This window comes from Eremomyces bilateralis (assembly GCF_010015585.1).
Source record: "Eremomyces bilateralis CBS 781.70 unplaced genomic scaffold P152scaffold_35, whole genome shotgun sequence".
In the NCBI taxonomy this organism is placed as follows: domain Eukaryota; kingdom Fungi; phylum Ascomycota; class Dothideomycetes; order Eremomycetales; family Eremomycetaceae; genus Eremomyces; species Eremomyces bilateralis.
This window is the reverse complement of record NW_022985101.1, coordinates 27832-49549: the sequence shown is the minus strand read 5'-3', so window position 1 is coordinate 49549 and position 21718 is coordinate 27832. Positions and strand designations below refer to the sequence as shown.

General features: G+C 52.8%; 12 protein-coding genes across 12 annotated transcripts; 5 read left to right on the top strand and 7 right to left on the bottom strand.

The window, feature by feature from the left end:
* Positions 1-1171: 1171 nt before the first annotated feature.
* Positions 1172-2456, bottom strand: P152DRAFT_462468 (uncharacterized protein). Its single transcript, XM_033680357.1, has 4 exons — positions 1982-2456; positions 1805-1927; positions 1582-1742; positions 1172-1532 (listed from the first exon to the last, which is right to left on the bottom strand). The coding sequence occupies exons 1-4, from the start codon at positions 2226-2228 to the stop codon at positions 1176-1178; spliced, it is 888 nt and encodes a 295-aa protein (XP_033530103.1). The 5' UTR covers positions 2229-2456; the 3' UTR covers positions 1172-1175.
* A 173-nt stretch (positions 2457-2629) lies between these two features.
* P152DRAFT_462467 (uncharacterized protein) lies at positions 2630-2999 on the top strand. Its single transcript, XM_033680356.1, has one exon. The coding sequence runs from the start codon at positions 2740-2742 to the stop codon at positions 2983-2985; it is 246 nt and encodes an 81-aa protein (XP_033530102.1). The 5' UTR covers positions 2630-2739; the 3' UTR covers positions 2986-2999.
* Positions 3000-3425: 426 nt separating this feature from the next.
* P152DRAFT_485398 (uncharacterized protein) lies at positions 3426-5025 on the top strand (the record flags this gene model as incomplete). Its single annotated transcript, XM_033682047.1, has 1 exon — positions 3426-5025. Exon 1 carries the CDS (start codon positions 3532-3534, stop codon positions 5023-5025), a length of 1494 nt encoding a protein of 497 aa, XP_033530101.1. The 5' UTR covers positions 3426-3531.
* A 113-nt stretch (positions 5026-5138) lies between these two features.
* Positions 5139-5946, bottom strand: P152DRAFT_218195 (uncharacterized protein). Its single transcript, XM_033674464.1, has one exon. It carries the CDS (start codon positions 5666-5668, stop codon positions 5252-5254), a length of 417 nt encoding a protein of 138 aa, XP_033530100.1. The 5' UTR covers positions 5669-5946; the 3' UTR covers positions 5139-5251.
* On the bottom strand, positions 5650-7160 carry P152DRAFT_462462 (uncharacterized protein). The gene is made up of 6 exons (XM_033680355.1): positions 6909-7160; positions 6787-6812; positions 6601-6623; positions 6326-6453; positions 5944-6161; positions 5650-5881 (listed from the first exon to the last, which is right to left on the bottom strand). Exons 1-6 carry the CDS (start codon positions 6982-6984, stop codon positions 5717-5719), a joined length of 636 nt encoding a protein of 211 aa, XP_033530099.1. The 5' UTR covers positions 6985-7160; the 3' UTR covers positions 5650-5716.
* A 583-nt stretch (positions 7161-7743) lies between these two features.
* P152DRAFT_462461 (uncharacterized protein) lies at positions 7744-12228 on the bottom strand. The gene is made up of 4 exons (XM_033680354.1): positions 8833-12228; positions 8723-8779; positions 8464-8661; positions 7744-8143 (listed from the first exon to the last, which is right to left on the bottom strand). Exons 1-4 carry the CDS (start codon positions 11871-11873, stop codon positions 8032-8034), a joined length of 3408 nt encoding a protein of 1135 aa, XP_033530098.1. The 5' UTR covers positions 11874-12228; the 3' UTR covers positions 7744-8031.
* Positions 12229-12566: 338 nt separating this feature from the next.
* Positions 12567-13636, top strand: P152DRAFT_443700 (Mog1p/PsbP-like protein). The gene is made up of 3 exons (XM_033677783.1): positions 12567-12967; positions 13019-13234; positions 13285-13636. Exons 1-3 carry the CDS (start codon positions 12894-12896, stop codon positions 13577-13579), a joined length of 585 nt encoding a protein of 194 aa, XP_033530097.1. The 5' UTR covers positions 12567-12893; the 3' UTR covers positions 13580-13636.
* P152DRAFT_443697 (cysteine proteinase) lies at positions 13448-16056 on the bottom strand. The gene is made up of 6 exons (XM_033677782.1): positions 15569-16056; positions 15274-15510; positions 15133-15222; positions 14736-15073; positions 14250-14681; positions 13448-14194 (listed from the first exon to the last, which is right to left on the bottom strand). The coding sequence occupies exons 1-6, from the start codon at positions 15669-15671 to the stop codon at positions 13814-13816; spliced, it is 1581 nt and encodes a 526-aa protein (XP_033530096.1). The 5' UTR covers positions 15672-16056; the 3' UTR covers positions 13448-13813.
* An 874-nt stretch (positions 16057-16930) lies between these two features.
* P152DRAFT_462458 (uncharacterized protein) lies at positions 16931-17432 on the bottom strand. The gene has a single exon (XM_033680353.1). It carries the CDS (start codon positions 17194-17196, stop codon positions 16990-16992), a length of 207 nt encoding a protein of 68 aa, XP_033530095.1. The 5' UTR covers positions 17197-17432; the 3' UTR covers positions 16931-16989.
* A 435-nt stretch (positions 17433-17867) lies between these two features.
* Positions 17868-19257, top strand: P152DRAFT_452804 (eukaryotic translation initiation factor 3, subunit 6; the record flags this gene model as incomplete). The annotated part of the gene is made up of 3 exons (XM_033678319.1): positions 17868-18347; positions 18398-18993; positions 19044-19257. 3 exons carry the CDS (start codon positions 17868-17870, stop codon positions 19255-19257), a joined length of 1290 nt encoding a protein of 429 aa, XP_033530094.1.
* Positions 19258-19410: 153 nt separating this feature from the next.
* P152DRAFT_217849 (uncharacterized protein) lies at positions 19411-20265 on the top strand. Its single transcript, XM_033674463.1, has 2 exons — positions 19411-19972; positions 20027-20265. The coding sequence occupies exons 1-2, from the start codon at positions 19823-19825 to the stop codon at positions 20231-20233; spliced, it is 357 nt and encodes a 118-aa protein (XP_033530093.1). The 5' UTR covers positions 19411-19822; the 3' UTR covers positions 20234-20265.
* P152DRAFT_462456 (methylglutaconyl-CoA hydratase) lies at positions 20052-21311 on the bottom strand. The gene has a single exon (XM_033680352.1). The coding sequence runs from the start codon at positions 21233-21235 to the stop codon at positions 20297-20299; it is 939 nt and encodes a 312-aa protein (XP_033530092.1). The 5' UTR covers positions 21236-21311; the 3' UTR covers positions 20052-20296.
* Positions 21312-21718: the final 407 nt, after the last annotated feature.

Below are 21718 nucleotides of genomic sequence, written 5' to 3'. Positions count from 1 at the left end.
GCTTACCTCATCCACACTGTGGACGCTAGATCCTTAATCTACACTCTAAACGATAATGTCGTCTAAACGATAACTTATCCGTGCCCCATGACCGCCCCACAACCCCCGGTTGTGGGTGCTCCCACACCAAACGCTCAACCCACACCAAAACCTCAATTTGACTACCATCATCTATATATCAGAACTCGGGATGTAAATCGATATAAAAACCGAGATCCTCCGTACTAGTAGGTTGATCGAGTATAGGAGATGGTTTCTGCTGTTTTTCCTGTTGATTTTCCCGCTGCCAGTCCCGCTGTGCCTTCCTAATTACCGCCTCCCGCTCCTTCTGACCACGCGCCTCGATATGGCGGTTCGCCTCACTAACGTACGAAGCACCGGTCTGGCTAAGTCCTGTTTTAACCTGGCAGCGACTCTTTTTGGTTTGCTGGCGTTGTGTGGCTGAAACGGACCCCTTATACGCCTCGATCTCTTCGACCGCCTTGATTAATGAGTTTGTAGCTTGGCGAACGCGACGTTGGTATTTCCGGCTAGAAAGTTGGGCCTCAGGCGTATTTATGATCTTCTGTTGTTTCCGGCGTACCGTACGAATAGTATTTGGTGGAGATACGCTCGGTGGTACCAGTGAGTAGTAGCGGCCTCTCTGTTCGCTCTGTTGTGAACTAACTCCTACTACCGCTACAACCTGACCTAGACGATGTTCCTGTTTTTCGCAAAGCTATTAAAATATTAAAGGGATGGGAGATATCCCCGGATAAGCCGTGGAGTACTCGACCGTTCGGTATGCAATGAAAAAGGTTGGCGAGCTTACTAGGTTTAAGCTACCTCTACGTTTATATGCGCTCCGATACCGCGCTGGAAAGGCTTTCAATGAAAACGGTACATGGTCTACTCTCAGATGATACCGATCTTTAGGAAAGGAACTAATCCGAGTGGTGTAGGCAACGTCAACGAGGCGCTGTAGAACTTGATGATACAGTACGGTGATGCGCGGACGTTCTTGAGACACTACCTCCATCGACGAGTAACAGTGGACGTTGCTGTAATCATGCGGCGACTTCTCACGCCAACCTGCACCACACACTACGGCAGTAGAAGGAATCTAAAATTGAAAAAGAAAATTGCTCTCTTAGCTCACAGTTTTCTCTTGTTTCATTCTAAAACTTTCACCACTGTCATCTTACAGCCCACTGCTCATCCATCCACTCCGATATCTTGTTCCAGTTCCTACACCTATGCCTCGCACTGAAGTCCGCACGCTTCTTTAGTGGCGCCTTTTTATCCTTCATAATCATGATTGGCGTCACATCTGCATGGCACATGAGCGTCTTCCGAACCGTCTCGATGCAGTGATCTATGTGAATCCTGTTAGCCAAGGGCGTGGTCATAAAATCGTTCGGAATAGGCGGGCGAGGGTCCTCTCCCGGCGAGTTCGGCGACCCGGGGACATTTCCATGAGGGACCACGTCGAGTGGATCAGAGGTGTTGCGGTAGTTGCCCGTGAGCAGCCAGGTGTACTGACGGATCCGGTTCTGTGACTCAGGTAAGCGCGTGCATGCCGGAGGGCAGAGGAGGACAGACGAGGCAGTGCAGCTGGTGGAAAACGTCAATCAGCGCCGAATACCCCAGCTCTCCTTTTGCTCCGGGACCCCCATTATCCGGCGTCACGCGGACGAGCTGGTCGCGGACTGGATGACGGTTTGTAAGGTGGACTTTTGAGTCGGGGATTTTGACCGCGTGTTCTGAGCGCGTGGCTCGTTAGGACAAGCTAGAGACGTGGAGAGCAGCGTGCAGTAACACTCACTGAATGTCAGGTTGTGCCATTCATCTTCTAGCTCCTTCGTTGGCGGCCCGCGGTAAATGCTCGGTTGTCCAAAGTCATTCTGGAAATCAAAATCTTCATATTTGACTGCTTCCAATACAGGGGCTGAAACTGTCAGCGCGCCCAGGGCATTCAGGTATAGGGAAGGCAGTGGCATACACCAGATGGATGTCTCTGTGGCGCATTCTTTGCCAGTTCTGTGGTGTTGTTTGGCTACGAAGACGTTGATGACGGAGAGAAGGAGCATAAACGCTGAGACGACAAGAGGAATGGTATTGCAGGGAACGCTCCATCGCGCCCCTCGCAGAGACGGCGATAATACCACCTCTTTCTCCACTTCATGGTTGCTCTCCACTTCATGGTTGCTCTCCTCTTCAGTAGAGGGGAGCGGCCTGTAGGAAGGCATCCGTTAAATCATTCAGCGTGAGTTTCTCTCTGTGTGACCTTAGAGTGAAGCCAAAGACAGCCTTGAAGCTTCTGGAAGTTCCTCAATCTATAAGAGACTTTCACCAGTGGTTCGTGCGCAGAGTAGATGGCCATACTTTACGTACTATTGCGCACAAGACAAAGGGGACCAATTAAATCCTCGAGTTTCAGGTCCGTATTCGGGAGCGTTCCTGTTTTAAGAGCGTCTTTCAGTAGTTTAAGTGAGTCCCTAATAAAGCTGAAACTAGAATCACGTGCCTGAGCCGTCCATTATATTAGAAGACTATAAATCATTTAGGTTTTTTACAGCCTCAAGAGAAATAGTACGATAGGAAGGTCGACTCCGTGGCTCGCAGCGCTGGTCGAATGGTTGCAGAACCGTGAGTGATGAATGCTTTGGAAGTGACGGTGATACTGACGATGATCTCTAGTTCTATCCTATAAGCTTTGCTAGTCAACTCCCCGGTACCTGCCCCAAGGACCAGACAGTCATGAAGTGTTTCCTTATCCTCACTCTTTTGGCTTCTCTGCGCGCCAGCGCCAGTGCTCAACCCGTGCTCGATAAGAAGGATGTGGATTTGGAAGAGGCCATCAAAGCCTACAACGCGGTTCTGAATCCCGAAAAGGGCGCATCACCCCTCGGAGCATACAAAGACATTATCGATGCCGCCGACGCACGACAGGTGCTTGGAGTGGCAGGTACCCGACTCTACGGGACTGGGCGCGTGCCACCTTAAGAGTGAAGAGGCTCGAGCGTGGGTGCGGAATTGGACTGAGTGTACATAGAGTCCACGAAGGTGTGAGAGTGATAGGACAAGTAAATATCGTGAGGACATAGCACAAGGGCAAGCCTGCCATGCTGGCGGTCCACCTGCCGTCGTCTCTTTTACTTATTTATTGTTGCATACAAATCGTTGCACCTTTTGTACAAAAAGTAGCCAGACGGGCTGAAGCCCTGAAACCTTACTGCGAATTTATTCCTTAGTAATCATCGAGGGCTTGGCACGTCTGGTATAACGAGATAATGACTATGAGTCGATGATGGTTCAGAGTCCTGATCACGTGGTATTCAAATAATTATTGACGCATAGTCACGTGCCAATAAACCCCTGACCTGCCGAACTGCTCCAACGCGTCGGTCTAAACGCGTCTTCCTGCTCCTTGGACGTCAATGTTGGCACATCCTGTCTTCGTCACAGTACTTGGCCCCCACCAACGCGGACATTGATGCTGTGATTCTATACCAGACATGCACCACGGCTCTCATCTTAACCACATCGTCAATGTTCAGTCAATCACGCAAACCTCCGCTGCGAACCTACAGCCGGCAGGATCGCCGCTCTCTTCGCCCTGCCGAACCCCCGTCTCCTTCACCACCCGTACCACCCCCGAAACGGCGCCGCATCGATGACTTCTTTGCGAAAACCAGCACACAGTCGGTGTCCAGCCAAACGGTGACCTTGGAGAGCGGTGCGCGAAGTTCCTCGCCAGCTCGATTGTCTGGATTAGGTCGCTCGTCATCACCAGGGAGAAAGTTCGCCTCGTCCCCCCCATCAAGTCCTCCGCCCCGAGCTGCGACCCTCGCGCCCGCAAACGCCCCGCAAGAAATGGGCGAGCTGGCCGCAATACGAAATGCGATACCTTCTCCCACCGCGTTCGTTTCCAATGAGGCAACGTCGTCCAACGATCCAATCCCCGCCCGAGGAAGGACGAAGTCTAGGACGTCCGGAAACAAACTCACCCAACTTACCCTGTCGCTGAGCACAGAAGATGTGACGCGACTCTGCAAACTCTGTGGGATGGAATATGTGCACACGTCGAATGAAGACAGTGCGCTGCACAAGCGTTACTGCCGAAAACATGGCCAGCAAGAGGAGACGGTGGGGGTGGAAGCCAGCAAGGCGTTCGTCGACGAGATTGCTTCTCACCCGGATGGAAAGGTCTTATGGCGAGGGAGGGTTGTCCCGGGAGCCACATCACATGGCAAGACCAAGGATGGCGGAGAGACCGTCATTGTCGCCGTGCGAAGGAACGACACGCTGACGATGCGACGGACGGTCCGTCGCGTCCTCGACGTCGTGTCTCGAGAACTAGGCACCGTCCACATCGACGACGAGCGGTTGTGGGGAACGTTCGAACGGCCCTGTATGCCACCTCTCAAGACGCAACCCAAGGAACCGCGGCCGGTGGCGCACCGATCAGAAAAGCTCGACTTGAACGGCGATTCCGCGCGGAAAATCGCCGGCCCTAGTAAAGTAGACCGCTACAAAGCCTACCTGTATCTTCACTTACCCTCCAGCCGCATCGTCGGCTTCCTCCTCGCCGAACGCATCACCTCCTGCATCCACCTCCCAGTGACCAAGACCCTCCCCTCGTCCCTCCCCCCCCCTCGACGGCGCGCCGCCCTCCCAACCCCCCACGAAACCGCGCCGCCGTCACCCGCACATAATCCCCGCCGACCACGCCACAGCGCCCATCTCGGCGTCCTCCTGCTCTACACCTCCCCCCAGTTCCGGCACCGCGCCGTCGCCGCGACGCTGCTACGGACGGCGCGCGAGAACTTCCTGTACGGCATGGCAGTGCCGAGGGAGAGGGTCGCGTTCAGTCCGCTGACGGAGGCCGGGTGGGGCGTGGCACGGCGATTTATGGAGTGCGGACCGGGTGGGTCTGGCGTCGATGATAACCAAAGGGCATCGATATCGGAGTCAGCGGAGGAAAAGGACGGGGAGGAGGAAGGGTGGATAGGCGTGTATGGAGGGTTTGGGGAGAATCTGTAACGGGAGATGGAGGGGGGATATTCTTACTTGAGTATGGAATTCCGCTCCAGACAGGGATGTCTGGTCACTCATTGTACTGCCAGGCGTTGAGGCAGGTGAACATGTACTCATTTATACCTGCATCTCGGAAGCATGGAGCATGGAGCATGGGATGGACGGACGCAAAGCACAAACAGCCGATCTCGGTACTCTAAGTCGACGCCGGATACTTGGCGAGGCATTCACATCACCGCGATTTGAGCATCGAGAGGAAGGAGTCATGAAAAGAGTGCAGCATGTCATTCCTGAGTATGTTGAACGGGTAATGAATTATCCCCATAGTCAGCCATAACCATGCCCACTGCACCGGAAAAAAGGAAACCATCAATATCGAGTCCCTATGTAATACAGCCCCACCCGCATTTGACCCGACCGCACATGAACCCGAACCCCAAAAGACATAAAAAAAACAGACCGCGAGCAAAGACCATGTCATAACATAAGAGACTCCCACGTCACGGATGACGGAAGTCCCATCCAGCACACCCCGTCGGTTTTCCGTCCATGGATCAGTGCGCCAACGACGCCGGAACCGCATACACAGCTCGAGGTATGTAATAAGACGAGATACAGAGTCATGGCCGTGCGCTCTCGGCAGAATCATAGGCGCCGACAGAAATATGGAGAGAGAAACATCGAGAAGAAGAAACGCCTATGCATTCTCTTCTTTCTTCTTGGGAGTGGCCTTCTTCGCTGGGGCTTTCTTGGTTGTCGTCTTCGCCTTCTTCGTTACGGTGGCAGCAGGGGCTTTAGACTTGGTGACACGTCCGGACTTAGTTTTGCCGAGGACGACTGGCTTTTCCTCAACCGCAGGGGCCTAGAAGATGGTCAGCGGATACGACGGGATTAGGACGGGGTATGTTTGGATTGAAAACGTACCGATGCTGGGGTAGCCTTAGCCTTCTTGGTGGTAGTCTTCTTAGGAGCAGCGGCCTTCTTCGCAGCAGGCTTCTTGGTGGTGGCCTTCGTGGTAGCCGCCTTCTTCTCGGCGGCGGGCTTCGCAGCAGGCTTCTTGGCAGTCTTCGTGGCGGCGGCGGACTCCTTCTTTGCTGGGGCCTTGGTGGTTGGCTTCGCAAGCTTCACAGGTCCGGAAGGGCCTGGTCGGAAAAACGTTAGCTATGGCTCAGGGACAGCGATGTTGATCGAGAATCCAGGAAACAAATGCGTGGATGGGGTAGAGACGAGCTTGAACACCGCATAGCTGCAGTAATAACACCGCGGATTGCGCGGTGCGGTTTGAGACGGAAGCTAAGACACGTACCCTTCGGTCGGGTGAAAACCTTCTCGTTCCCAGCGGTCAGAGCACGGTTGATGTGGCTGTTGAAAGCCGCGTCGGTGGTTCCACCGAGGTCATTGTTGGCCTGGATATACTTCTTGATGGCCTGGCGACTGTAATAGCACGAAGAATCGATGGTCAGCATTCGCCATGGTTTCGAAGAGGCTCATGAGCGGGGTTGGGTTTGGAGATGCGAAGCGCCCGTTTGTGACGTGGCGCCTACGAAGCAGGGAGACGAGGAGAAGCGCGAATTTACTCACCTGCTACCATTCCGTTCCTTAAGCTACGGGGCGAGATAAAGCGCGTCAGTACATCATTCCAAAACATAATCGTTGCGACGGAGGCTGCCCGAACAGGCAAGTCGGGATGCATGCACTGGCACGGTCGGTCGGGCAGCTCGTGGCAGTGGGCGGGCAGTCGCTGTGCGCCATGGGCAGTAGACTCACATTCAGGATCGCATCCTTAATCATATCTGCACGAGACGGTCAGTTTCAATAGGCGATCACAGCGAAATCAAATAGCAGAGCTCTCGACGCGTTGGCGGAGAGATACGCAGAATGCGACTCACCTTGGTAGGAGGCATGCGACGAAGCGGCAGCGCTCGACTTCTTGGGCGCGGCGGCCGTAGCTTTCTTGGGAGCCATTTGGAAAAGAATTAGGGGGTTCTGGATGGATGGAATACGTGGAAGAGAAGTCGATGCGATCAAGCGACAAGAGATCGTAGCTAAGAATTGGGATGGTATTGGAATGGTCGAAAGGAAGAAGCTGGAGATGTTGATAGATGATGAGAGAAGGAGGGGGACAGCTGAGCGGGCGGCGTGCACGCGAAGGGGGGGAGGGGGAAGAAGTGCGCGAATGGTCGGACGGGGAAGGAACGCGCATCAGCGCATCAATCGCCCAGGCGCCGTCTGTCGTGGTGGTTGCTGAGTTGCTCCCCCCGCCCGCTGGGTGGCCCCATCGCTGCTTCCCACACGCTGCAACACTTGCATGCCCTGTAGGGTTTAGCGCCGTTAGCTTTCCCAACTTTCCTCACAGCATCATCAATTCGGGGAAGGAGCATCAGTCCGAAACTCCATCAACACGGCATTCAACCAGCAAGTGCCACCACACTTTCCATCAACCGGATTCCCTTTCGGGATGGGTGCGACTTCCTCGTTTCCATGATTCCATCAACATTCTTACACTAGCTGATAATTGCCGGTATTATTGCCCGGACTTCGCCTTGCAGTACTGCAATCATCAAGGGATAGACATGAGGACGCCGATATTACGATGCTGGCATGTGGGCGCATCTGTACCGTGGACTCTGTTTGTTGATACCAGATCGTACTTGATACCTCTGCTTCAGTCGGTAGTATGATGTGTACCTAATGAAGTCAAGTGAGTCGTTCATCCACATTCAATATCTGTAGTCTTGCTATTATATATTATTCTGTTTTGTTGGTTGTTTTTAACTAGGCCATACCTAGACAAGGAACCATTGCGATGTGACCCATCTCTCTCTCGACTTGACTTGACCTGCGAAATGTCGATTCGCACGGTGAAGCAAAGGAAGAGACTCTACATCGGTGATGCGAACCATAGGTAGCGTGAACAATTGCATCCATCATGCACCATAGTCCCACGCGTGTAGCTTTCCGCTAATGACTGTCTGCTCTGTCTGTCACCCAGACAACATTGATTCCTCTCCCTTAACTCGGACTCCCTGACATCCCCATCCCAAATCCGGACTGCGCCTGTGCGAACGCCGCGTTGTCAAATCCATCCTCCTGCTTCTGCTTGCCGTTCAGGAGCGGGCAGAGTCTGTCGAAGAAAGCGGTCAGCGCTGGACGGCCCATGTCATAGCATGCGAAATGGTATGGCTGTGCTGAACATAGAAAAGGGAAGGCGGTGGCGCAACGCGCGAGAAGACTCTGACGTGAAAGGAAATAAGAAATAACGAATGCCACCCATCGACCCTGCTTCTCAGTCCGAGTGAATAAGAAATGTAAATCCGAGTGTAATCAAGGAGATGTACTCAAGGAAATGCCGAAGAGAACGCGGTGGACAAGAAAGCCGCGGGAATGGAGACGGCCTCATCCCCCCGCTCGCTCATGACGGGACAGAATGTGCATCTCACTGACTTTTTGTTGGTCTTGATGTGGCCAATTTGCCCGCAGTTCGCGCATTTCCGCTGGGTGCCAACGTTCTTCGCTGGCGCCGCGAGGGGAGACCCCGGCGTTCCTGGTGTTGATCCATCCGTAACCCGCACCCCTTTGGCCTTCTCCCGCACATGACGCCGCTCGATATTCTTTTGTAATCGCTCGAGCTCGAGTTGAAGCCTGGAGAATGTCAGTATACACCAACCGAATCCGGAAGGAGCATGTGTGAGGTTTGGCAAACATTTTCTTCTGCTTCGCGTCGAAGTCCGCATCCCCCGTGGGCCGGAGATCGCCCAGTCTGCCAAACAGTTAGCTTCTCGGGTCACGGTCCAAAGGATAGAAGGCACATACTTCAACTGACTCAGTTCTTCGGCCTTGCGCCGCTTCATATACTCCCGAATAACCTTCTCGTCCGTGATCACTTCTTCTTCCGTCTGTTTGTTCCCATGGCGATCACGCGTGTCTCTCACAATGCGAAGGACCTTCCCGCTTTGACTGCCGGTACTGAACTTGCTGAACTGACTCACGGAGTCGTCATCCCGCCGGAAAAAGCTGCTGTGCCGTGGCGTGGCGACCTCCGACCGTGGGGTTCGACCAGGGATAGCCGTGTCGGGTTCCTCGTCAATGTCCATTTCCACCTCGTCATGCTCAACCGTGGAAGAGAGGCTCGAATTCTGCTTCGCCCAAATGCCCCGAATTGCCTCCTCGTACGCCTTTTGCTGCTGCGCCACATTGTAGCTATGACCACCCAAGTCTTTCATGCGTTTCGCATTCAGTTTGTCCTCGACGCTCTCTCCGATCGCTTTGAAACCGCCTTTCATGCTAGTGCGGACAAAGCTGAATGCTTCGCCACGTCCCGATGGATCCCCTTCCCCATACAGCGCAAGCATCGCCTTGCCTTGGCAGGCGTTCAGGAAATTCTTCGTCGTGTTCCACGGAGCCAGTCGTTCTTCCAGGCTTTGCCCTTCTTTCTCATCGTCTTCTTCGTACTCATCATTACCCTCCTTGTTATAACCGGAATCCAACAGATGGCGATGGCCGACTTGCATGCTATCCAGTAAGCACACATCTTCGGGCTTGATCCAACCTCGCATGGTTTGCTCGTCAGGGAGGGCTGTGTCGCCTTTCGGCTCCCATGTCTGCAGTTCCTTGTTGTAGTGCATAAACTCTCGCATCTTCCCCCTGTTTTGCGTGATATCCGATCCGGGGAGATGTTGTCGAACGACCTCATTATTCAACTGGTTATTCCGAAGATCGTCCTTCGCCGTCTTCCCGAAAATACGGTAGCTGATCATCCGCAATCGCCTCTTCGCCGCATCGGTCACTTTCCGAGAATGCGTGCCAGGTACTTCGACCGATGGGAATTGCTGTCCCACCACGTAGAGGTTCTCGACGGGGCGCATAAACCATTCATCGCCTCCAACCCCGGTCCTCGAGACACCCACAAGAAAATCCGTTCCTTTGGCTTCATGTCGGAAGACGGGAGCCCGGAACATCTGATTGTGGATCGTGGGCACCTGCTCGCCTGGGTTGACGCCGCCAAATATCGAGAAAGGTGACTTGTCCTCGGGTAGGAGCACGATCGTCTCTCCAATGTCCAGCTTCGGCCGATTGGTGTCGTCGTTATCTTTCTTTCGGTAGTAGTTCAGAATGCGGTTGCCCATTCCGAGATTTGATAGCATGGTCGGATACTCTTCGCTATACTCCAGGAGAACCATGTTCGAGTTGTCGCCAAACGTTAAATCCTTTGCTTTTTCGAAGACGGTAGAAGCTGGTTTGTTTCGCATGTTCTTTCGCTTGACCGACGCCAGCTTGCTGAACCGGATGATCGAGTTCGGAATAAAATGCATGGGATGGCGATGAAAAGACCGAGACTCTCGCGCGGTGAGTTTCACCTTGTAGAACGGATATTGAAGCTTCAAGGCTGGCAAACCGTGTTCCACGGACAAGTTTCCCAGGTTGCTCCGGACTTTGTGAGATCGGTTTTCTTTCAGCCGCACATAGGCAGCATCGTTGGATATGAAGTAGCGGCTGGTGATCCATTCTCTCCTACTCTGGTGCGGGGGTCGTTGCGACATCCGGAATGACGTGGATGCGGTGCCTTTCTTTGCGGCGTCGGGTTTCCGCTGGTCCAGTAACAGATTCGGGTCGTCTCCAGCGAGGAACACCTTCTGCGCGAGCTGAGCAGTAAGCTCCTCGGGATCATCGAAGGGCAAGTACTCGTCGACAAAGGCCGCCATCGACCCGCCGATAGCAATATCATCCAGACGGCGTTTCTTGGCAGGCGGTTGCTCCGTCGCGTCACCCCACAGCTCATCCTCGAAGCTCTCCTCAAATGGCGCCTCTGGGGGTGTCTCCTGATCCGAACCTGCAAGTGAGGGCAGGTCCCAATCTTGACATACGACTGCCAGGTCCCGCATCTTCACGCCGCCAACGTCCTCATTCCAATCAATGTCCTCGTAGTCCAAGCCATCCTCGCTTTCTTCTTCTATGATCTCGTCCTCCACCAAGTGGAGGCCCATGATTTCCGCATATTCACGGCGTCTCTCCGGATTGGTCTCCTTCGCAGGTCCTGGCAGCTTAAAAAGCCGCTCCGAGTCCGCAGCCAGTTCGAGACTGAGCTTCGATGGATGAACCGCTTTTGGCGGCTTCGGTGGCACTTTTTGCGGGTAGAAAGCGCGCTTTTGCGGGATGAGTGTAGCAAACCGAGGAACTTCATCAGGATCAAAGTTTGGCCAAAGAAGCTCTAAGGCTTCATTGTCGGTCAAAGTCTCGCCAACTCGGTCAATCAGTCGAGTACCGCTCGTGGCTCGTTTCATTCGATCCTGTGCATCTCTGAACAGTTCATACTGCTCACGAACTGCGTCATCAACATCGTCCAGATCATCCACCGAGGCGGCCCTGGCCCCGCTAAAGTCGATGGGTCGGAATTGCGGTGCATCGAGGGTTTCGGTAGATTCGGTGGTTTCGACGATGGGAGTTTCATGCTCCTCGGGTTCGATCGGCTCCTCGCCGAAGAGATCAGCATCGGAGATGAACGACGGAACACCGCCATCGGGGGCACCCTCGACGCTATCGGACCCAAGCTGGACGGTCCCAGTTGCACCAGTTGTTATGTTTTCGTCCGCAGGAGAGGTTGGGGCGTCGTTGAATAGGTCATCCAAGTCGTTGTCGAGATCGGCCTGTCGGGGTTGCTCCTCCTCATCAGCTAAACTGCCGTCGCTGATGTCCTCGAAGTCGACCGCATCGTCGGCCTTTTCGCCTGCCTCGAGATCCCGAGACATGAACTCGTAGGCGCCTCCATCGGGATTGTTCAGGTCAGCAAGCACGCGCTCAAAGTCTTGGTCGTTGTCCGCGGCACCGCGATCGGGCTCTCGTTCGTTGGCATCCATCGTGGATTTGTAGGGTTCCAGCTGATCTAGAGTATCCAGGAGCCTTATCGTCTAGGCACACGGCCGCCTAATAGACCGGGAACGATGCGATGATGCTGGGTATCCCCCATGCTAGAGAGGAAGATAGAGCGCAAGCAAAGGTAAGGTGGTTAATCGATAATCGATAGATAGGGTGTCTCGGGCTCCTCCCTGGTTGATTTCAATGTGGGATAGTTGAGAATTCCGATGAGATATGGAGATTCCACAGAGCACTCTTCATGCGACGGAGGAGGAAGGTAGAGTACTTAGAAGAAACACCATGCGATGATGGTAGGTAGTGAACCTGAACAAGCCAACAGGCGACAGACCCTCGAAGCGCAAGTCCTGAATGGTGAGGTGCAGTGAATGGGGACCGTTGACAGGGAAGGTGGTCCGGCAGAACTTCGGTTTAACTCTGGTTCCTCCCACCGGTCCCACGTCACATGTGTTACACATTACATAATCAATATTCAAAGGTGAGAACTGAAGAGGTCCAGTCCTATTTTAAATCACTAGATTGGGACAACAGCAAAGGCAGGGAACACGAAGTCACCTGATACCGCGTCCCTTCCACCAATTGGAGGGGCAACTAGACTTCAAGGAGCTCATTCACGGTATTTTCCAATGGATAGTGACGTCCGATTCACATGGATTTCACATTATTTACTTCGCACACTGCTCTGCTATTAGCAATTCGCTATTGGCAATTCCGGGAGACTATCAAAATTGTCTGAAGGGGGCAAGGAACACTAACAGAGGTACGTATCAACACCTTTCAGTTCATATGCTGTCATAATACTGTGGATTTGTACATCGACTGGCTGCCTGGATTCGTAGTTGCCTCATGATCTATATGATCACTGATTGATGGCTCCATCAGATGTAGAGGACTCCATGCCAACACTTTCTTCCTTCAACTCTAGGTTCTCTATCGGGCACCGTTAAAAGTACATCCTACCGACTTTTCACTCGTATTGATTTATATACGTTGTTCCATGCGCCATGTCCTCTAATCAAATCAAACTTTATGGAGGGGCAATAGAAGTTGATCTGCCAGAGCGCTTCAAGGACGTGAGGTAGGTATCAATCCTGTCCCATATCTCTGCCGCCTTGACTGAAGGTCGAAGCTCCATCCGAGAAGTGCCAGATAGCCAGGAAGTCTACTTGGATAAGGATGGCTTCGCAAGTGTCATCTTCGACATTCTCGAGCACATTGGCCCATCCGAGGCGAAGGATGATTTAGAAGCCCTGGATTTCCATTTCCGTGGCATTACCGATGACACTGGAGACGAGACAATGGTCCATAAAGTTTCATCCACGGAACCCAAACTTGATAAAATGCCGTATGTCCGAGCCCCTCCTACCGAAGGGCTAACACTCATGGGCTATCCAGGAACACCAAAGTCCTAAGTTTGCTCGGAAGTCTGCGGTCAAAAGAGGGCGCTCGACCTCGTCGTGCAAATGAGGCGGATTGGACGGCAATTTTGCTGGCTCTGGTGCGACTCCCAGAGAAAGGAACGGATATTGTGATCACGGTCAATGTTCCTCATGTTCCGAGTTTCCACCCGGAGAATATCGACATCGGCAACGAGCAGTTCGATGAATTTGTTAAAGATGGGTTGGACGTTATGGAACAAGTCATGGCGACGTTTGACGTTAAAGATTGGAATCTCTTCGTTAATGATTAGCCTACGCATGATTAGCCTACGCGGTGCCTAGATAGAGAGATAAAATCATGATGATAGAGGCACTTTGCAGAGCACTGGCCGCAACGTAATATGCTTGAATAGCCTGCAATCTAGACACGAAACGCCATCCTGGATCGAGCCACCACGGCAGCAGTCTAACTACAATATATCCTTCCCATTTCCAAACGCCACCCAATGCATTCCCGCTAAGTGAGAGCAGAGAAGAATGCAACGTCACTGACCAAAGGGCACATTGAGGGCATCCTTCTGGGTGAGGTCGTCGCCCATAGCCTCGAGCCCACGGAGAACATAGAAGAGCAGATACGCGTTCGCATCCAGCACCTCCGCTTCCGAAGCCAGAGTGACCTTCACGTCGTCGAACTGGAACCAGTCGGGCCCCTCGCGCGAGTACGAGACGTAGTGGCCGGAATCGATCTTGCCTTTATGCACGACCACGGACGACAGCTCGTAGACGCAGCTGGGTGGCGGGTTCTGGATTGAACCGGGCTTGATGGGATGGGATTTGGCCCGGGTCGTATACGGGTACATATCCAGTTCCAGGGGGAACTTCACTTTGGTCTCGATCTTGGAAGACGTCTTATTATGCTCGAATCGCTGGGAACGGTTAAGCAAATAGGTTTCAAGCGGTATGGCGGGTGTAGTTCCTTACCTTTAGATGGATCGTCAACACCGGGGTAAGACGTTGGACGCTGAGCTGCTTCGTCGCATTTTGTTGCGAACCGCCACATTTATGGCAGGTGTATTCTCCGCTTGGGAGCTTCTCCTTTCCAGTAAACCGCTCTAGGCATTCCCTCACATCCACCGGCACGATATCTGCGAATTTATCCACGTCGGCTTTCCGTTTTCTGGCCTGGCTCTTCAGATCCAGACTCAGGTCCATGAACGGATCGAACGCCGTGGTGATGTTCTTGCATTTATCGCAGGTGACGGTGCTCTGCAGCCGGCCGGAAAAGGAGCGATGCATGATGCACGAGCAATCGTCTCCCTTGTGATCGGTGGTTCCACCGTTTTCCAAGTGGAGAGAATTAAATATGAATTGGAGATACTCGTGGGCATCCTGCTGCTTATCGCCGGCCAGTGACTGTGGACGCGTCAGTTGACTTTCTCAGGCATGAAATGACTTCCCGCTGCTTACATGCGTGCCCATCCAGCTCCCAATGAGCATGTTCACCGCGCCGAACCCCTCCGTCTTCTCCACCGAATAAAACTCCGTGAAGATCTCGTCCAGCGCGCAACTCGTGCAATGGGACTTCTCGCAATCCGCCGTCTTATGTCCTTCGCCGAGATAGAACATCTTGATGAACGGGTTGTGCAGCAGGCTTTGGATGATAACGCTCATGAAGCACGTCTGGCCCATGTTGTAGAATCCACGCAATCCAATCGCACGGCACGGGGCGAATGTTGAGTTCTGCGCGATTAAACGGGCATCTTCGGGGGTATGAGTGTAGTCCTGGAGCTTCCGTCTCTTCCGGCCTAGTCCCAGCATATCTCCCGTCAGTTCTTATTTCGCATGCGGTTCATGGTTGTCTCACCTCGTTGTAGACGCACTTCCTCGAGCGTGGGGTCATATATGAAGTCCTGGCATTCCTGGCAGTATACATAGCCTGACCGTGACTCGATTGCTGTGTGGTGTCAGTCGTGACAAAGGCAAAGCCGATTCCATGGTGCATTACAGAACGCATGGCCCTTAGTGTCCCAGTGCTTATCTCTCAACTCCGGACTGTGGACGCTGGGGCATTGCAGGCACAGATAGGTCGGCGTGAAGCAGACGGCCGGTCTCGGTTCGGGGGCTTTGAGAGACTTGTGGGTTTGCAGGATCAGGGCGTTCTTTTCGTTGATGGTCTGGACCAGGAGGGAGTAGTGATGGACGGTGAATTTCCGGTTCTCCATGAATAGGTCATGAATGTGTTCTGTGGCAAGAGGTTAGCAACCAGCGATCTTCGTCTTGCTCGACGCTCGGATTCTTACCACACCCAAAGGCAGCGTACGCCACCATACTTGGAGCGGGTGCGGGCTTTGGCTTGGTGAGTTTCGGCGATGCCAACGCGCCCGTTTTGGAAGTTATATCCATCTTTCACGATTTGACGACTTGACAAACGCTTGACGGCTGCTGCTATTCTCCACAATTACATATCCACCCAAGTCCTATGAGGGCAGGATAGGGTGTATGACACCCGCGGCAGTAGTAGGAGTGGGTGGAACTGAAATGTTAGCAGTTCTTGGGCTTCTTTGGTACCGGTATGAGCAGCTAAGAGCCTAAGGGAGGCTCAAGCCAGGGTGAAGGCTGGAGGGGGGCAAACGAGTTCCGCCGAGCGGCAAGAAGATTGAAGATTCACTTCAATGAGCCGATAACCAAACCACAATCCAGTTCGTCTGTAGAGAGACCCTATTTCGACACTAAAGGAATCAACCGTTCAAGGCTAGGGCCTTCGATTGGAACTTTGGAGGTTACGGACATATGGCACGGAGTACATATCATTAAGTGCCTGGTAATATTCCTTACGCTGTACCACTCGCGGTTAGGATCTTTATTATTATTGGGCAAGCAAATTAGCCTGTCGATCAGCCGTTGGTGCAGCTACTGTGGCCCTAGCACTGTTCCAACAATACCAGCATAGGTACTCCGTAAGGTATCAATATTCAATAATATCAATAATATCAACAATATCGGTACCAGTTGGCACGAATCCAATTCTATCTACTCCAATAGGCAACGCAGGTACAGCATATATCGCCCCTGTACATTACCAACAACCCCTTCGTTGAAAAGGGCATCTCCGACCACCCATCGCTAACAAAGATGACTGCATTGCATGCTGTAGTGTGTGCTATAAAACACGGGGAGAGGTGTCTGAAATGATACCACAGTAGCCCTCCCCAGATCCTCGACCCCGTAAAAAGTTATTCAATCCACGGCAGAGGATGCATAGTTAGAGATCATCCTCTCGCCAGCCAACACCCAAAACTTCGACTTCCCTTTCTTCGAAACACGGAGGACTCGCGGAGAGTCAGCCCGGGCAGGTGGAGTGGTCGACAAGAAACCCTCCGGGCCAACACGACAATACCCTTCCAGGTTGAAGTATTGGCTTCATTTGAAGGCCTGTATCCTTGGAAGGAACATTGTAAGAAATACTTCCACCCTCGCAGAAGTTAAACTCCGCATGAGACGCCCGCCATCTACTCACCATCAAACGACGGATTGACTTCCTTGCATGGGATTTGCGCATTGGGCTCAGTCAGAGGCCGTCCACTCGCAATCACCCCATACCGCATTAAGTGGCAGTCGTCGTTGATGGTTTTTGAGGTAAATATTGCTCAAACTTCTTAGATTGGAGAAATTCACAGATCTTGTCTTTGTACCAGCCCTGCGACTCTAGTTAGCTGCTGCATCAAACGAGCGATTGCTGTGCTTCGTCACGTACCTTGATTTCGATATGGCCGTTCACAGGGTTGACCTTGATGTTTTTTGCTTCAAGCTCTAGCAGCGCTTGAATCTCATCTCGAAGCTTATGGACATCGCCATAAATGTGTTTGATTCGGGTCTTCAGAAGATTGCCTCCATTTTTTCGCAACTCGTAGACAGCGAATTGCCTCATGCGCGACTTGGATACGTGATAAGGCAGCAGCGACGCGTCAGTGGATGGTTGAGGTGGTGGTGTAAAGGACTCGGTGGTAGCAGAGGTTGTGACGGTGGCTATGCTCGATTAGAACGTTTGAAAGAGAACAGCACTGCGGTCCTGGTATTTACTTATTGTCCTACATGCCACAGGTACGCGGCGTGCGGAAAGGAAGGATCGAACCGTCGATGATCGCGGAAGGGGTCGGGGAAGAAGGAAAGGGAGCAGAGCGCTTTTTGATGCCATGGTTGGAATCTGGGGTAGGATCGGTGATGAAATGATTCAATTCGGCAGACAAATGGTGGAGATAGAGAAGTAGATGACGAGAGTTTTTAAATAGGGAGCTGGAAGCTGGATGGTTGGAGGAATTGGGCGATGTGTTAATACGTAGTAGTACTCGTGTAGTGAGTGAAGTGATAAAGTTGGTTTGATGAGCGTGAGTGGTGAGAAACAATTTCGGCAAGCCCCACAACGTGATTTTCCGCCAAACCTTCCACCGCACCTTCCACCACAACCACATTCGTCTGCACCTTTTCGACGCCCCTTCCAACTCCAACATCGCCTTTCCGAGAACAGAACCTCAGCGATTTAATCTCATCATCCATCCAGGGATCCTGTTTAGGACGAACCACCACCACACGAACCCAATCATGGCGGAATCAGAAGGCGGGGTTTCGGCCTCGCAGCACGACCTCATGACGAAAATGATCCCCTATCTCGACCGACATTTGGCATTTCCGCTCCTGAACGATCTCGAGCCGTCCCCCGAGGTGACGCGCTTGAAGTTCGAGCTCCTCAAACAGACCAATATGACCGACTTCGTGGGAGACCTGGAGGCGGAACTCAAGGGACTGAGCGAGCGACCCAGCGAATATGACACGAAGAGGGACGAGGTCCTGCAGCGACGATCACAACTCCAGGAGCAGTGCAACAAGATCACCGAACTTCTGGGAGATGCAGATGTGGTTGCGAATCTCCGAAGCGATAAAGTTGCCAACTTGAACTATCTCCAGGAACAACACGGAGTCACCATTGAGATGGTCAACGCGCTTTACGAGTTTGGACAGTTCCAGTATAACTGTGGCTCCTATCCGAGTGCAGCGGAGTTGCTGTACCAGTTCCGTATCTTGGTAAGACGATATCTACCGATGCTACCGTTATAGACTAACAGATTCGTCAGTCGACCGACAATGACAAGGTTTCGGCAGCCAGCTGGGGAAAGCTGGCATCCGAGATTCTCAGCCAAGAATGGGAGTCAGCGATGGAGGAGATCCAGAAGGTCAAAGAGAGCATAGACACGCGGCTATTCAACAACCCTCTGGCCCAACTTCAGCAACGGACATGGCTGATCCACTGGTCCCTCTTCCCGTTCTTCAACTTCGAACCGGCGCGAGAGACCCTGACGGAACTTTTCTTCTCCCAACCCTACATCAACACCGTGCAGACCATTTGCCCGTGGATCCTTCGATACCTGACCGCCGCCGTCGTTACCAACCGGAGCCGGAGTCGAAACTCGAACGCGTACCAGAGGCAGTTGAAGGATCTCGTGCGCATTGTCAAGCAGGAAGGCTACGAGTATACCGATCCGGTCACGGACTTCATCAAAGCCCTCTACGTCGACTTCGACTTCGAGGAGGCTCAAAAGAAACTGGCGGAAGCCGAAGAAATCTTGAGCGACGACTTTTTCCTCGGTGCTTCATCAAACGAATTCGTTGACGCGGCGAGACATCTCATTTCCGAGTCATATTGCAAGATCCACCAGCGGATTGATATCAAGTGAGTATGGAGCATATCCGATGTTTCGCAAATTCTGACCGTTCTACTAGGGATCTATCGACGAGACTTGGTCTCTCACAAGATGAGGGAGAGAAGTGGATTGTGAATCTCATTCGGGACACCCGGGTAGACGCCAAAATCGACTTCCGGGAGGGTACTGTTGTCATGAACCACCCGCCTCAATCGGTCTATCAACAGGTCATTGAGCGAACCAAGGGCGGTTTCTTCCGGACCCAGGTCCTGACCGCTGCTGTGGCGAAGTGAGGTACTAGAGCCATTGTCGATGGTTGATAGACTCAAAGAAATAATCCGTGGTGCTTACGGACGCTGCATGGTTCGTGACCGTTGTTTCGTGGGCATGCCTACTTAAAGGCTTGGAGCTGCAGTATTCGCCAAGCTGAGGTCTATCTTTCACCTCAGGCGTGATGTATGCCTTCAGCGGGGAGAGAAGATTATCCAAGAGGTCGGAGGATTGATGAACAGGTTAGCTTCAAGCATTGCATGTGTGGCGATTATGCATCGGCTCATTCAGAGAGGCGTTGAGGGGGAACTGCTTCATGCTACTGGGCTCTCAATATGGGAAAGGTTGTTTTAGCCCACTTGTAAACATGCGTTCATGACCTCTATAAAATCAATGAACAACGTTTTCCAATATCTTTGATGCCGCTAGGATGCTAGTGGGGTGTGCCTGAGGGTCTCCATGCCTTAAGAATGGTTTTCCAATATTTTTCTCCACGATCGTTTCTCCTTCCTTCCTTTCACCCCACAACAAGAGATTTTCTGTTAACCTCGCTGATTTGAACAAACCAGCTGGGCTATATAAGTCATAATGGGTAAATCTTCCAAGAGCCAGGAAAAGATAGCCAAGAAAGGGTCCAAGGAACATGACGGGGCGAACGCAGTGGTGACAACTACAAAGAGACCTGAGGCTGTCTCAGAACCTGCCGTGGATGTCTTGTTAGAAAGTGGCTATTCCAAGGTTTGACTTCCATTAACCTAGAACTCGTCTTACATCTTCTGACTATAAAAAAAGGACACACTGAAGAAGATTGATGAGGAATTTGTTCCATTCTACCTGCGTCAAGTAACGACCGAACTTTCGGACGACCTCGACAAGTTGCGGAACGCAACCGACTTTTCAGCCAAGTCGCTTCCTATACTCATCCAAGCTCTACAGGAAGGTCACATCATCTTTTCGCCGGAGCAAAAGGCAAGAATCATGCGAGTCGATCGCGATTAGACCAAGCATGGAACGGATTGATCGGCGAAAGACCGCGTCGCTATGAATTCGGCAAAACATACCCTATTTGCCTCTATATACCGGTTTTCTTTTCTCCGCGAACGCTTTCAGCGCCTCAATTCGATCCTCCGTCGTCAGGATTTCATTATATGCGGCGTTCTCGGCGTCCTCGCCTCGGCCAATGGCCTTGAGTGCAGAGCGTACCGCCGTTGGGGCCCCTTCGCAGATCTCATTTGCCATCCCGACGGCTTCCTGGAGCACCGTCTCCCTCGCCCGTCGTGACAAATCCTCCATGCTCTCACCCTCTTCGGGAAGCACTTCCACGAGCCGATTACAGAGGCCAAGGAAATACGCTTCCGGAGCAGAGATCCTCCGCCCGGTTAAGATCAACTCTCGCGCGCGGCTCATGCCGACGAGATTCGGCAACCGATACGTTCCGCCCGCGCCGGGTACGATCGCCAGCCGCGTCTCCGGAAGCCCCACCGTCGCCGTGGACGCGAATATCCTCATCGTCGTCGACAGCGCCACCTCCAACCCGCCGCCCAGCGCGGTTCCCGACACCGCCGCAATGGTCGGGATGGGCAGCGCCTCCAACGCCTTCAGACTGCCGCGGAGGTTCGCCAGGAACTCCTGCACTTGGTCGGTGTTCATCGATTGCCGTTCCTTGAGATCTGCGCCGGCGCAGAAGGCGCTATCGACGTTCGAGGCGACGATGACCGCGCGTGTGGGACCGGAGGCGCCCTCGGAGTGGATTTCGGCGAGGGTGGAGTTGAGGGAGGAGACGAGGGCGACGGAGAGGGCGTTTCGAACGGAGGGACGATTGAGGGAGAGGACGAGGATGCGGCCGTTGTGCGGAGCCGGAATGCTGGTTGTCAATAATGGCGGTTCGGCGGTCGAGTAGGCTCTGCCGGTGCATCTGCAGCGGGAGATGGGGACAGAGACTCGAGTGGAATATGATACCAGCCTTGGAAGGGCGGCTTTGGAACTGAATAGGCTTGCCATGTTGATTTTGGGGAAACCAATTGCTGCAATGATTGTGCTAAGTTTGCTCCCTGGTTTACAACGGAGTAATAGAATAAAACAATGGTTAGCCACGGCAATACCGAATTCATCAGATCCATGTTGATGTGTGCATCATGTGCAAGAATCCGGGAACAGGGATGTTGGCCTGAGTGCCTGGATGCCTGAATCTGAATGGTTCTTCTCCGCGCAATTCCAGTCCCTCTGCCGGAAATGACATCGTGTTATTATTCCAAGTACCTACGGTTCAGTACGCTCCCACACTCCCACCTCGTACCTTCTCCCTGTTACGTCTCTACGGCGGTACTGTACAAAGAACTGTACAGATACTTGCTTCCTATTGTTTGCTCACATTTGGCTTCTCTACTTCTTACAAACACGTCGCTTCCTGCTTCTTCCAACCTTCGCCGCGTGCGAGCCCACAGCTTCTCCAATGGCGCAAGAGAAACAACTTCAGGCTGAGCT

Coding starts and splice junctions, on each gene's coding strand:
- P152DRAFT_462468 (XM_033680357.1), bottom strand. CDS start 2,228: ATGCCTTCCTACAGGCCGCTCCCCTCTACTGAAGAGGAGAGCAACCAT. Junction 1,743..1,804: donor ATGGCACAACCTGACATTCA/GTGAGTGTTACT, acceptor CCACGCGCTCAG/AACACGCGGTCAAAATCCCC. Junction 1,533..1,581: donor TCCACCAGCTGCACTGCCTC/GTCTGTCCTCCT, acceptor CCTGAGTCACAG/AACCGGATCCGTCAGTACAC.
- P152DRAFT_462467 (XM_033680356.1), top strand. CDS start 2,740: ATGAAGTGTTTCCTTATCCTCACTCTTTTGGCTTCTCTGCGCGCCAGC.
- P152DRAFT_218195 (XM_033674464.1), bottom strand. CDS start 5,668: ATGATTCTGCCGAGAGCGCACGGCCATGACTCTGTATCTCGTCTTATT.
- P152DRAFT_462462 (XM_033680355.1), bottom strand. CDS start 6,984: ATGGCTCCCAAGAAAGCTACGGCCGCCGCGCCCAAGAAGTCGAGCGCT. Junction 6,813..6,908: donor GTCGCATGCCTCCTACCAAG/GTGAGTCGCATT, acceptor CGTCTCGTGCAG/ATATGATTAAGGATGCGATC. Junction 6,162..6,325: donor GGTTTTCACCCGACCGAAGG/GTACGTGTCTTA, acceptor TTTTCCGACCAG/GCCCTTCCGGACCTGTGAAG.
- P152DRAFT_462461 (XM_033680354.1), bottom strand. CDS start 11,873: ATGGATGCCAACGAACGAGAGCCCGATCGCGGTGCCGCGGACAACGAC. Junction 8,662..8,722: donor GACGCGAAGCAGAAGAAAAT/GTTTGCCAAACC, acceptor GACATTCTCCAG/GCTTCAACTCGAGCTCGAGC. Junction 8,144..8,463: donor CACATCAAGACCAACAAAAA/GTCAGTGAGATG, acceptor TTTCTTCGACAG/ACTCTGCCCGCTCCTGAACG.
- P152DRAFT_443700 (XM_033677783.1), top strand. CDS start 12,894: ATGTCCTCTAATCAAATCAAACTTTATGGAGGGGCAATAGAAGTTGAT. Junction 12,968..13,018: donor GAGCGCTTCAAGGACGTGAG/GTAGGTATCAAT, acceptor TGAAGGTCGAAG/CTCCATCCGAGAAGTGCCAG. Junction 13,235..13,284: donor CCCAAACTTGATAAAATGCC/GTATGTCCGAGC, acceptor TGGGCTATCCAG/GAACACCAAAGTCCTAAGTT.
- P152DRAFT_443697 (XM_033677782.1), bottom strand. CDS start 15,671: ATGGATATAACTTCCAAAACGGGCGCGTTGGCATCGCCGAAACTCACC. Junction 15,511..15,568: donor GTACGCTGCCTTTGGGTGTG/GTAAGAATCCGA, acceptor CTCTTGCCACAG/AACACATTCATGACCTATTC. Junction 15,223..15,273: donor CACTAAGGGCCATGCGTTCT/GTAATGCACCAT, acceptor GACACCACACAG/CAATCGAGTCACGGTCAGGC.
- P152DRAFT_462458 (XM_033680353.1), bottom strand. CDS start 17,196: ATGAGGCAATTCGCTGTCTACGAGTTGCGAAAAAATGGAGGCAATCTT.
- P152DRAFT_217849 (XM_033674463.1), top strand. CDS start 19,823: ATGGGTAAATCTTCCAAGAGCCAGGAAAAGATAGCCAAGAAAGGGTCC. Junction 19,973..20,026: donor TAGAAAGTGGCTATTCCAAG/GTTTGACTTCCA, acceptor CTATAAAAAAAG/GACACACTGAAGAAGATTGA.
- P152DRAFT_462456 (XM_033680352.1), bottom strand. CDS start 21,235: ATGGCAAGCCTATTCAGTTCCAAAGCCGCCCTTCCAAGGCTGGTATCA.